This window comes from Acomys minous (genome assembly GCF_964271855.1).
Source record: "Acomys minous genome assembly, chromosome: 12".
Lineage (NCBI taxonomy): Eukaryota > Metazoa > Chordata > Mammalia > Rodentia > Muridae > Acomys > Acomys minous.
The window spans coordinates 80,299,505-80,313,687 of NC_140493.1; the positions used below are offsets into that span (position 1 = coordinate 80,299,505).

Here is a 14,183-nt window from a genome sequence, read left to right on the forward strand (position 1 = left end):
CGCACCGGAGGGCGTGCCGGGACTCGTGGGCCAACGGTCCGGGCCTCGGCCGCCGGGCGCTGGCAGGAGGGGGCAGGGCGCAGCGAAGGCCCGGGGGATCGAGAACGGTGGGAGAGCCAGGCTCGGCGGGGCGAGGCCCAGGGCCCGGGGCGGGGGCGATGGAGGAGGCTCTGCTGTCCACCCCCATCAACCCTAACAACTTCCCCGCCAAGCTGTGGCGGCTGGTGAACAGCCCTCGGTACCGCTCCATCCGCTGGGACGGCCGTGGCGAGGGGCTGCTGATCGACCAGCCGCTCTTCGAGGCCGAGCTGCTCAGCCCGCCAGGCCCGAGTGCCGGGGGCGCGGGGGGAGCAGGGAGCAGCGGCGGCAGTGGCGTCGGGGCGGCCGGGGCCGAGCCCGAGCTCTTCAAAACCACCAACTTCACCAGCTTCATCCGCCAGCTCAACCTTTACGGCTTCCGCAAGGTGGTGCTGGGTGGGCCGGGGGCGGCGGGGCCCGGACCCGGGCCTGGCGCTGGCGGGCCGGCGGGCGACGGGCCACTCCACCACTTCCACAGCCCGCACTTCCGCCGCGACCAGCCTCAGCTACTCGTTCACCTCAAGAGGCTCACCAGCGCCAACAAGGCCAAGCTGGCGGCCGGACTGGAGGTGCCCTGTCGCCCGCCCAACCGCTTCCAGAGGCTCCTCATCACATCAGCCTCTGCCTCGGCCTCCGCTTCCACCTCTCCGCTGCAACATCAGGACCCGCCCCCCCAGCCCGCAGGGCCCCGGCCAGAGCAGCATGGTGAGTGTGCGCCTCCTGGATCCTCGCTCTCCATCAAGCACGTGGGCCAAACACCATTTTAGCCCGACTTCAGGACTAGGTCACACCACCTGCGTCATTCTCATTAGCACTTTTGCATTCCCTCTGGCAAGAGTCCAAAGCATCCCTCTGGCCTGCATCTAGACGCGAAAGGCACGTAGGCTGTAGGCTTGCTTTCCCCTACTCTTCTCCAAGAAAGCGATACCCAAGACTTAACCTTCTCCCAAAAATCTTTAGCCATTCACCTCTACTTAATCTCTCCACTGTGATCGGCTAGAATAAATAAGTAGTCTGTTGTGAAAGCAAGCACCAGATGGGAAAGGCCTTCGTTGTCGGAAGAACAGGCACTCCACAAGTTTGGGTGAAGGAACAAAATCACCGCTAAGAATACTTAAGGCATTATTTACCCAACCAAGGGAAAGGGGAACTGGACCCCAGAGTGGAAGTTTGTTCTTGAAGGGACATGGCTACTTTCCACCTATTGACACATAGAAAACATTGAAATGTTAATGAGAACAGTCATATTTAAATCCCAAGTAGCAACCAGAGTGGTAGACACTGTTTATATATCTTAAGGGGCAAGCTTTGTTCCAGTGTAGAGTCAGTTCATTAATACTTTTGATGCCTTACTTAAGATGTTATGTTTGAACAAACATAGCTCAAAACAAAACCTAGATGTCAAGGCTCAGTTTAAAAGAACTTTAGAAGGCACACATTTATAGTTTATTGATTTTTTTTTCACTATTCCTAGTCATTCAGGGTCAGAATGGGGTAAGGGGTCTGTGTGAAAAGTTCAGAAACCTTTGGCCACGGTTATTTCACGGATTTGATTGGAAGTGTCTTTCTGCGCTCTTACACAGGTGAAGGTGGCGGTGTCCCCTTGTCTGTATGGAGGCCATGATAGACAGCCGGACCAAGAAAGCAACAGGACGCAATAACTGGAATTTGGAGTTTTGTTTGTTGTTGTTGTTGTTTTTAGAAGAGTAATAGAAACCGTTTCAGACTTCGAAGCATGGAAAAACTTTAGATGTACAACTAACACTGTGACCACTTTAATCTAGGCGTAGTCCTGAAGCAGTTCTGCATTTGGAATTTGGAAGAGAGGGCCGAGGCTTTCTGTCTGTGGAGTTTAGAAGATAAGGAACTAGGTTAAAGTTCTAGCACCAAGCTGAGAAAATAACTGGCCTGGGAATGTTCTAAAGGAGTTCTAAAGGACTAGTGAGCTGCCCCCTTGCTGTGGTCCTTCATTTGGCGGAGGTGCTGGATGGGGAGGACAGTGGAGACTGTCCTGTGGAAGATGTTCAGCAGAAACTCAGGCTTGGCTTGTCTGTCCGTTTTGTTTTGTCTTTCAAGTCTTATTTCCAGAGGACACAAGGAGAAAGACAGGGAAGTAACATTCTCCCAACAATTTCTCTTTAATCTTTTCCCCTTGCCTGGCTTAAACCAGTGGCATTTCTTTTATTGATAATTTAAATTTACATATATTTACTTGTGTGTACATACGCACACATGCTCTTGAGGTATGGCATGTGTGTGGAGGTGGAAGGACAACTTGTTACAAGGGTGTTCTCTTCTGCTGGGATCAAACGCAAGACATCTGGCTAGGTGGTAAGCATCTTTACCCGGGGAGGCTTTTGTTGTTGCTGTTATTTTTGCAATTGCAGTCATAAGGCTAGTGCCCAACTTACTTAGGTAGTTTAAAGATTATTTGTTGGGGGAAAAAAGATTACTTGTTGAAAAAATTCATACCTTTTCAGTGTATGTGTGTGGTGTATGAGTGTGTTTTCAGGCGTCTCCAGTTTTTTCCCTGGTGTCAGGTGCAGAAGGATTTTAGGATTGCCTACAGTGTAGATTCTACTCAGGAGGCGATCGTGTTACTGGGTCAGGTGTAATAAGATTCTTTTGGAGGTTCAGGAACATTGTTGCAATTTGTTTCCTTCTATGTGTTAAGGTCCTTGGCCCTTTTATTTTCCTTCTCCTATAGTTTTTGTTTTGTTTTTTCTGTTTTAATTTTTGGGAACAAAATCTTGTCATGTCCTGACTTTACAGTCTTTCTGACTCTGCCTTCCAAACTGGGATTAAAGGCATATGCCACCTTGCCCTGGTTTCCACACCTAATTTCCTTTTTTTTTGTTTTTAAATTTTTGGTTTGTTGGTTCGTTGCTAATGTTTGTCTTTTGAGACAGGGCTTCTCTGTGTAGCCTTCGCTGTTCTGGATTCACTTTGTAAACCAGGCTGGTCTCGAACTCACAGCGATCCGCCTGCCTCTGCCTCCTGAGTACTGGGATTACAGGCATGCTCCACCACACCCAGCTGCACATCTAATTTTTATTCTACTTGAACTTGCCTCAAGCTACATGAGTGCTGCTTCCTACCACAGTCTGCTGTAGGACCTCGCCTTAGTTAGAGCCACTAAGTCAAGGATATACTTGATAAAAAAGTATGAAGAGTGTGGTTTTTACTTTTTTGTTAGTTCACTTAGTTCTTTGGTTTTTTTCTGGCAATTTATAGTATTTGTTATAATGATCAAATGAAGTTTAAAGTCTGGGAAGTATATCTCTCTTGTGAGCACCACAGGCTCTCTATGAGAAAAGTTTGGCATTTTTGATGGATGGATTGGTGGTTTGGTTTCATTTCCATAAAAGGAACAGAATCTTTAAAGACAAAAATCCATTACGCCCTGCATTTCCAGAATTCGGAATTCAAACACTGCCAAATATACCTATGGATCCTCTGAAGACATGAATGGGATGGTTTATAAAGTTGGTCAGAGAAAGCCCTATTAGCTAACCCTTAAAGAAAAAAGAACTAATCTTAGTTATTTAAGAAACAAAGTAATGCCCTTCTCCCCAGCAACTGTTTTGGGGGCTATTTTTATTTATTCTTTGAATTTTTCATACAATATATTTTTAATATTTTATATATATGATTTTTTGGTTTTTAGGGGGTTTGTTTTTTGTTTGTTTTTTTTCTTTTTAAGATTTATTTTTATTTATTATTTATACAGTATTCTGTACACATGTACACCTGCATGCCAGAAGAGGGCACTAGATCTCATTATAGATGGCTGTGAGCTACCATGTCGTTGTTGGGAATTGAACTCAGGACCTTTGGGAGAACAGATAGTGTGCTCTTAACCTCTGAGCCATCTCTCCAGCCCCATACAATGTATTTTTATCTTATCCATCCCTCTAACTCCTTCCAGATTCACTCTCACCAACTTCATGTCCTCTTTACATATGTAGATATAGATATAGAAACATGCATACATATATGAGTCTAATTTATACTGCCCATGTACTAATGGGTGTGGGGCTATACACTGAAACATGGTTGACCATTAAGGGTCACACCCTTACAAAAACTGACTCTCCTTTCCCCAGAACCATCAGCCATCAGTAGCTCCTCAGTGAGGAGTGACCTTCTCTTCCTGGCAGTATTCTTATGTTATCAGCATCTAACATAGGTAATTGCCCATCACTCAGCGTTAATAATGGGAGAAGCAGATTTTTTTTTTTAAAGTTCAGATTAAAACTACATTTTTGGAACCCAACTGAAGATTTAACAGCCTATCCCTAAAGAGTTCAGAAGGTTCAGTGAGCTGTAGGCAGCATGTGGTTTTAGCATGTGAAATACCCAAGGATATCAAGTAAGGGAGGAGGGTAGTAGTTAGGATTCTTAGAAACAGCTGTTGTGAAAAGTACCGGTTTCTTTAGGAAAGCTAGAATTGTCCGTGGTGAGTTCAAGGCATGTGAACGTAAGAAACTGGTACGCAAGCAACATCATAGAAGCCGTTTGTTGTCCTTCGGAGGACAACTTGGGTTGCTTTTGCTTTGACTGTACTGGGGGTCAAACCCAGAGCTTCACACACTAGACAAGGACTTTACTGCTGAGCCATATCCCAAGCCAACTACAGTCCCCGTCCTCCCCACCCCCACCCCACCCCCCAGACAGGGTCTGTCTGTGTGGCTCTGCCTGACCTGGACTTGCTTTGTAGATGGGGTTGGCAGTGAACTCACAGAGATCCACGTGCCTCTGCCTCCTGAGTGCTGGGATTACAGGCGTGCGCCACTGTGCCCGTAAAGTGTTAAAGGGACCTATCATTTGAATTACTTTCAGTCTTCTGAATTAGCAATATTTTTCTTCATTAGATAGAGTGCTTGATTTCTCAGGTTCTGGAATTTCAAAGTTCATGCATATTTATTTGTTTCTTTTTGGTGTTAATACTTTATTTGCCAAGGAAATTAATTGCCATGGAAATAAAATGGGAGATATGTAATGTGTTGAATGATTTATGATTTGATTATTTGAATGGGTGGATATTTTAATGACATCTTTCAGCATGTATCTTAGCACTGAGGACAGACATAAATTTTACCTCTGTTTAATAAAGATTAGCTTAATAAAGTAAATTAATAAGATTAGCTTAAAAACACCTTGAAAGGAAAGTATGAACCACATATATAATTGATAGGTAATATTCTCTTTCTGAACAAATTAGTTCAGTTTTTTTTTGTTTTTGTTTTTTGTGTTTTACAAATTAATTCAGTTTTTATATTAAGGAATTACAATCTACAAAGTAAATCTAGGCTATAATATTTATAGCTATCATTTTTTTCATTACATTACTTTGACCTTTTTTCTTCTTTTTTTCTATCTGGTTAGATAAGAAAAAGCAGATACTTGTGTCAGAGTCTCTGAGACAAATATCTGAAGATTTAATCAGTGTTCCTATGACACATGTGCAAGGCAGTGTCTGAAGGTATTTGGGGAGGGCCTCTAAAGAAAAAGAAAAATGCAGGCCTTGCCTAGCCTACGCAAAGCTGTTGGTTTGATCCCCAGTCCTGAAAAGATAGGAAAACAAAAACAAAAACCTCATGAAAAATAATTGTTTGATTGAAAAGATGAAGAAAACTAGATGAAAATTTTCAAGCCTGATTTTTCTACAAGGATTTTCTTTTTCTTTCTTTCTTTCTTTCTTTCTTTCTTTTTTTTTTAACTTGAAGCTGAGTGTTGTTGCACATGCCTTTGATCATAGCACTCAGTTGAATGAGGAAGGAAAATTGCTCCAATGCTTCAGGTTAGAACTTGAGCTATGGGGGCTGGAGAGATTGCTCATGGTTAAGAGCACTGTCTGAGGCTGGCCAGGGTGGCACACATCTTTAATCCCAGAACTTGGGAGGCAGAGGCAGGCAGATCACTGTGAGTTCAAGGCCAGCCTGGTCTATAAAATGAGTCCAAGGATAACCAAGGCCACACAGGACCCTGGTTCAATTCCCAGCACCCACAAAGCAGGTGGCACCTGTGTGTAACTCTAGTTCCAGTGGACCTGACATCCTCACACTAATGTACATAAAATTAAATAAAATTTTTTTTTAGAAAAAGAACCTGGGCTATGTAGGTCAGAGCAATATAGCAAGACTGTCTCCAAAAACTTAACTGTGTAAATAAATGTTAAGAAAGTAAAGAAAGGTGGCCCAACAAGTAAAGGTGCTTGCTGAATTCCATCCCCAGAACCTGCGTGGTAGAAGGAAGAACTAACTCCTGAGAGCTGCACACATGCTGTAGCAGGCATGCTCAAACAATAAGGAATTCCTTAATTAATCATTACAATAAAGAAATAAAACAGTAATTGGAGAGGGGACAAAGGGCATGATATCTCTTTTTAGGTCATTTTACAAATTCTTATTTATTTGAACATTTATGGGTGTAGTAGAGTGATACTTGCCTCCTCATTAAAGTTCTTAAATGGCTTGAAAGGCTGCATGGAGAACTCCTAGTTTTCATTTAATTTAAATCTTAGATAGAGGTTGGCCAGCTTACCTTCCTCCACAGTCATGTTGAGAATCAAGTATTGGTTATTCTTTCAGCACTGTATTCTGAATTTATTTTTGCCAAATTCAAAGGTCTGTTGTGTTCAAAATAGCTGATAGGAAAAAAAATAGTTGATCGGTGAACAGCTGCATACTTTTGACCTTTGGTTTACTGTCTGCCGGTGTAGTGTAAAGTTTGTAAATGTGTTCTTCTTCTTTTATGCAGGACCAGTGGCTGTAGGACAATTTCACCGGTCATTCCGGCGAGATAATTTGTCTCCTTATTCCTACGTATCAACTTCATCCCACAACCACAGCACTTTCCCTCTGAAAGGGTTAGATCGCACCCCAATTCCTCCTAGAACGTGGCAGAACTCCCTTGGAATGCACCCTGGACAAGTGGAGACGTCTCCCACTTTTTCAGATAAAGGGGTTCCATTTCCTGTACTGCAGAGATTTCCAACTGAGGTTACTTACACGCTGCAGCCCAGCGCCACATCTGTACACGTTCAACAAGGTCCTCAAACAATGGTCAGCTCCTCCCAAAAGTATAGTAACTACACACCCTCAGCGCAGTACTCCCAAGCCTACTATCCAACAGGTAGGAGACATTCAAGTTCACTGGCTTCTATAAAGGTAGTTTATAAAGACATTTATATTTTTATTGCATTTTAATCTTTGTGTGCTTCACAAGTAGGAATATGCATTTTAAAATGTCAATGACTTCTTGAACGGACATATTTTTAAACTATATAACGATTGGGGGGCTGGAGAGATGGCTCAGTGGTTAAGAAAGTATACTGTTCTTACCGAGGACCCTAGCACCCATGTCAGTGACTCATAACTACCTGTAATTTCAGCTCTAGGGATCCAGTGCCTCTGGTTTTCAGTAACGCCTGTACTCGTGTACATACCTCACCCTCCACATACACCCAAATAAAAATGAATCTTACTTATATAAGACATATGTAAAGTCTCATCTCTTCTTAAGGGTTTTGAGACTCTGTTACTACATAAAAGTATATATTTTCAGTAAAACGAAAATTCTATACCCTCATCCTCAAAGTGTGTTCTAGTTCTGAAATTAAGCTTCAGTGCCCTGGAACCTTATTTTTATTCTACTTTTGTTGCAATATTTATTTCAGTTTGTTTTAAAGACACACTTTTTATTTTAAAAATGAAATTACTTTATAATCAATTTTTTTTTTAGTATTTCAGTAATGAAGTTTAATAAAAAACACAAACTCTTTGAAAGTGTGATGATGACTAGTAGAGCCACTCACCCCAGCCAGCTAAGGACTGAGGAGTGACAGACAAGAAACTGACACCCGTAACTGTGGCCCCTGCGGACAGGCTGGTAGATCCCATGACACCAGGAGTCCTTCCAGTACTTACCACGCCTTTTGCTTCCTAGAAAAAAACGGTTTTCAGACACTTTTTTTGCAAGATAGTATTATTTCATCCAATTACCTTGTATTTTGTAGAAGCACTGTAGCCGTGGTGCGTTTCGTCACAGTGCTTCCTGTGCTTCCCAGCCCCTCCAGGGGTTTGATGCCAAGACAGAGCTCACCCTCAGGAGCCATGCAACCAAGTTACAACAAAACAAAACAAAAAAACCACAGAAATTACAAACATTTTCATAATGTTTTAAGTAAGTTTATAATTTTGTGTTGGGCATTACTCATAACTATCTTTGGTTGTATGTGGCCTGTGGCCATGGGTTGGACAAGCCTGCAAAGGGAGGCAATACACAGAGACCAGGGTCAAAACTTGCAGAGAAGACCAGACCGCGGGAAAGAGGCATTCCATTCCTTTATTCTTTTTGTCAGGTTTGCAGATCCCGAAAGAAAGAACTCCTAAAGGTGAAAGGCGTTGGCTGGGCCATTCTCCCAGGGATGGTTTAACAAAGGGAGCAAAAGGAATGTGAATAAGAAAGGAATTAAATAATCTGCTGCCATTTAAAAGTTACAAATGTAGTGACTGTTCTGTTTGTGATATTATAGTTTTCTGACTGTTAGCATCTGAATGTGTGCTGTTATTATTGACTTGTTCCATCTTACCTGATATAAATATCAAATACACCACTCTGTTCTCACTAAGCCCCCAAGTTGAATCCCACTGTGGGTGTTTAAAACCACCCCTCCTCTGCTGATGGAGCTGAGAATGAGAGTAAATATGACTTAACAATTTAAATTATGTTGCCTATTAGTAAAAGCTGAAAGATTTATGTGGTCTGAAGGGAAACCAGAGTACCATTTTGCCTGTTAGAAAAATGTTAAACTTATAATTTTATATAGAAAATGATTAAGCTCTAATATTTCGACGTTTGCAGCTACTTTAAAGAAAAAAAATCTGTGCAATTTTTAAAAGTAGAAGATGGCTAAAATCATGTTTATAAATTACCTATCATTTTAAAATTAATTTATTATAATTTATTTACTTTACATCTTGATTATAATCCCCTCGCTCTTATCTTCCTGTTCCCACCCACCCTCCTCTTCTGCCCTATTCCTCCTAGACCTCTGACCAGTGGGTTCCTCCTCCCCCACCTTCTGACCACAGCCTATCAGGTCTCATCTGGATAGCCTGCATCCCCTTCCTCCGTGTGCCCACAGGGCCAAATTACCTATCTTAATTATAGCAACAAGTAGGTTTTTGTTAATGGTGAGTTTAATCCAACATTTTTTTCTTTTAAAGATATGATTTATTTACCTTTTTTTTTTTTTTGAGACAGGGTTTCTCTGCATAGCCTTGACTGTCCTGGACTAGACCAGGCTGGCCTAAAACTCACAGAGATCTGCCTGCCTCTGCCTCCTGAGTGTTGGGATTAAAGGCGTGCACCACCACACCCAGCTCTTCTTCCTTGATTTATTTATTTTTTATATTACATAGTCAAAATAACTTCTTAGTCTCCTCTTTCACCAATAATATTTTCCTTTTCTTAAAACATTAAAGATTCAAAAGCTTCTTATGAGTTTGGAGACAGACGAGTCTTTTTTTGTTTATTTTTTAAAGATTTATTTATTTATTACGTATACAGTGCTCTGCCTGCATGTACACCTGCACACCAGAAGAGGGCACCAGTTCTCATTATAGATGGTTGTGAGCCACCATATGGTTGCTGGGAATTGAACTCAGGACCTCTGGAAAAGCAAACAGTGCTCTTAACTGCTGAGCCATCTCCACCCCACCTCACCCATTTTTTTGTTGTTTTATTATTTTTTTTCCTTTTTGTTTTTCGAGACAGGGTTTCTCTTGTAGTCTTGGCTGTCTTGGACTCGCTTTGTAGACCAGGCTGGCTTCGAATTTATGTGCCTGCCCAGTTCTGGCATTAAAGGTGTGCACCACTATACCCAGCTCCCAGCACCCCAAATCAACAAATTAATAAATATTATTTCTCTAAAGAGTGACTAGTGTTAACTACTTGTAACACTTTCTAACAACATATAAGTGGTTCTCATAGAATGAAGAACTTAGAATTTTTATGAAAATTGCTTAGAACTCTAAGTAAATTTTCCAATTAAAACAAAACAAAAAGCCAGGTGTGGTGGCACATGCCTTTAATCCCAGACTCGGGAGGTAGAGGCAGGCAGACTGATGTGAGTTTGAGGCCAGCTTTATCTACAAACCAAGACCAGGACAGCCAAGGCTAACACAGAGAGACTCTGACTTGAAAAATCAAACAAAAACAAAAACAGAAAAAAAAAAAAAAAAAAAAACCCTGCAAATTGGAAAGGTCAAGATATATTTCTACCTTTCCCTACACAGTCCATACATGATGAAACACATGCCACTGCTACAGTGTTTCTACAAAATAGAATGTAATTTGAATGAAATAATACTATCTTGCCAAAAGATATTTGAAAACACTGGTTTTTTTTTTCCCCTAGGAAGCTTTTCTAAAAAATTTTTAGATTTATTTATTTTAATGTGTTTGACTATTTTGCCTACAACCATGTGCTTGTTTGGTGCCTGTGGAAATCAGTAGAGTGTCAAGTCCTTTGTAACTGGAGTTACAGATGTCAGTGAACCACCATGTGAGTGATGGGAATTGAACTTAAGTCTTCTTCAAGAGTAGACAGCTAAGATTTGTCTGTCTCACAACGGGTGTGGTGGTGCACGCCTTTAATCCCAGCACTTGGGAGGCAGAGGCAGCCTGATCTCTGTGAGTTCGAGGCCAGCCTGGTCTGTAGAGAGGAGAGAGAGAGAGAGAGGGAGGGAGGGAGGGAGGGAGGGAGGGAGGGAGGGAGGGAGGGAGGGAGAGAGTTATTTTCAGGATACCAAGGCTACACCAAGAAACCCTGTCTTAAAAAAAAAAATTCAGCATTGGGATGGTAGTACACACCTTTAATCCCAGTGTAGGCAGGTGGATCTCTGAGTTCTAGGGCAGCCTGGTCTATAGTGCAGGCTCCAGGGCAGTCAGAGCTACACAGAAAAACCCTATCTCAAACAAACAAACAAACAAACAGACCTCTTTGTTTTGGTTTGAGTATGAAATTGTAAGTTGATGCTTGTCTGCAAGAGTTCAAGGTAAAATGTGGAAGGAGCAAGAAGTAGTAGTGATAGACCTTGCCTGGCACGCACGAAGCCCTGGTGCTGACCCCAGCACTGAAGAGCAGAGAGAAGAAGCAAAGTAAGAACTACTGTTGTTCGGGGTCTTTATGTCACGCTGTGCTGTTTGAATTTTGTTTTGTCATCATTTAAGATGGGAAAATTTGAGTTGACCATAGAGTTTCTCAGATTATGAGAATAATTAAAAGAAGAAGAAGAAGAACAAGAAGAAGAACAAGAACAAGAGCAAGAAGTCATCACAGCTTCTACCTTTGATCTTAGCCAAAAGGAAGAGAAGTGTTTGTTGTGGCTACTAATATATGCCATGAAGTAAGTGAAACTGCTGTGCATGCCCAAAGTACTTTGTAAATAGAGTTGTATTGTTAAATATAAGCTATCTGCTCTGGAAAAGAGAATTCCATAAAAAAAAAAAATACTGTGCAATTGCTTGATTCCTGTAAATAGGGTTCAGGATATAAAATACTAAGCAATATAGCCAATATTTAGTGAGCAGCTATTAACAGCATTATGAATAGCCTTCTCAAAGTTAAATCAGCTGTTAATATGAAAGGTAAATCCCTACCACATTCGAGTAGGTTATAAAAAAAAATGACTAACTGAAATAGTGATCATATTTCAGTTCCTTCAAAACAAACTCTTTTGATCTAAGGTTCAGATACATTTTTAGTAGAAAACACTAAACTTCATCTAACAATTAGTGCTGGAGACATGGCTTGATGGTTAGGAGCACTGCTGCTCTTCCAGAAGACCGGGGCTTGGTTCCCAGCTCCCACATGATGGCTCACAATCATTTATAACTCTAATTTCATGAGTTCTGGTACCATTTCCTGGCTTCTATGAGCCAAGGGTAAAAGATGGGCACTTTAAACCCAAGCACTCAGGAGGCAGAAGCAGTCAGAGCTCTGAGTTCAAGGCCAGCTTGGCCTACATAGTAAATTCCAGGACAGCCAGAGCTATATATTAAGACTATTTCAAAATGATTAAATTAATTTAAAAATTAGGGTAAAAAACTAACAACAAAATACTTGGATTTGGCCCCCTTTTTTTAAAACTAGATTTTTAAAAGAAATTATGTATCATGTATACAGTGTTCTACCTGCATAGACTCCTGCATTCCGGAACATCTTATTGCAGGAGTTGTGAGCCACCGTGCTGTTGCTGGCCTTTGCTGGGTTACCACATGTCCCAGTTTCCCATCCTACAAGGAAGCCATAATAGTTTGGGCTAGAAACTGAATAATACCCATGAATAGGTTTTGTAAAATTTAAAACACACTTTACACGAAAAGGATAAAATGCTTTAGCCAGTACGGTAGTACACACCTGTAATCTCAGCACTTGAGATGTTGAGGCAGTAGGTTCAGGTTCAGGCCAGCCTGGGCTACATGAGACCCTGTCTCAAAAAGCAAACATACACACAAGGTAAGAGCTGCATAAATGATTCCATCAGTGACGTGCTTGCTATGCAAACATGAGGACCTGAGTGTTGGCGCTCAGCACTCACATAAAACTCCGAACCAGTGGTGTGTGCCTGCATTCCTAACACTGGAAAGTAGAGACAGGGGATCCCTAGGGCTTGGTTGCTAGGCAGTGTAGCTGAAGCAGGGAGCTCCAGCTTCAGGGAAAGCCCCTCAGAAACTGAAGAAGAAAGCCATTGAAGAAGATATTTAACATCAACCTCTGAATTCTATACATACAGAGACATGATAAAAAATATTTTCAAAATCAGCCTTTTAAATGAGGCTAGTATTATAAAGGCTATATATACTATACTATAAGGGATAAAGAATTTACATAAATATATGCTTTGGGGCTTGGGGAGATGGCTCAGAGTTGGTTTGTAACTGCCTGTAACTCTGGCTGCAGGGGCCCAGTGCTCTCTCCTGGCCTCCCCATGCACCTGCACTCATATATGCAAGCCCACATGGAACTGTGTATACAATTAAAATAAAATCTTGAAACATATGGTACATAAAATATCTGAATTTTTTATTTAAAAAAATCCTTAATGACTTAAGGTTAAATTGGTCCCTGGGCAAAAAAAAAAAGTTGCTTATTGTCATTTTTATTGTTGTTATTTGAAATAGTCTCCCACTTCCTAGCTCTGGCTGGCCTGGAGCTCACATAGATCTGCCTGTGCCTGCCTCCCAAGTGCTGGGATTAAAGACTCTTGTTTTTTAAAGCACTTTTTTCGGCAGCGGAGAGATGGGGTTCTGATCTAGTATCTGGGTGGAACCTTGGTTTTTATACATGCTAGGTAAGCACACTACCATTTAGAAATTTTGTTTACATTCAAAAGTTTGGTTTTTAGGTTTTCAATACTCTGTGATGTATAGAAACAAATACAGAATGGAGTTATGCATTTCCCCACTGTTGTTGCTATACTCAGATACGATGTGTCTTGCCATCAGGAAACTCTGTCTCTCAGAAGAAACAAAGTAAAACACACCATCTTTGTAATAAAATGTATATAATCATTAACTGTTTTTTTGTGACATTTTACAATCACCATTACCATTATGCATCCCCAGAACTTTTTCATCTTCCCAATCCAAAAACCAGTACCTATTAGAGGCTTACTTCTGCTCCCTCTTTCCCAGCCCCAAATATTCTGTATACCTCACATAACTTGAACTATATAATATTTAATATATACATTTGTCACTTTAAGTTGTATACAGTTTATTATCACTAATTCACAGCATTGTGAATTATTCACTACATTCACAATGTTCGTTATATCACCATTCCCAAAGCTATGATCATCTAAATGAGGCTGCACTATCTAAGCCAGCCTTCCCTTTTCCAGTCAATGGCAGTCACTAATTTTTTCGTGACTATGACTATGACTACCTAGGACCCTATATAAATAGAGTCATATGATAGTTACCCTTTTGTTACTGGCATGTTCATCTTAACATCTTGAAAGTTCATCCACTTTGTGATATGTGTCAAATTTCCTTTTTAAAGATGAATGATAAGCCAGGCATGGTGGTGC

At 41.3% G+C, this 14,183-nt stretch overlaps 1 protein-coding gene across 1 annotated transcript in view; it reads left to right on the forward strand.

Moving 5' to 3' along the window:
• Positions 1–35: 35 nt before the first annotated feature.
• The window catches only part of HSF5 (heat shock transcription factor 5), a 45,286-nt gene continuing 31,138 nt past the window's right edge, over positions 36–14,183 (forward strand). The window contains exons 1-2 of the mRNA XM_084748300.1: positions 36–783; positions 6,841–7,215. Of these exons, the coding sequence (XP_084604426.1) occupies positions 159–783; positions 6,841–7,215 (1,000 nt within the window). The 5' untranslated portion in view covers positions 36–158. The remainder of the gene's footprint in view (positions 784–6,840; positions 7,216–14,183) is intronic.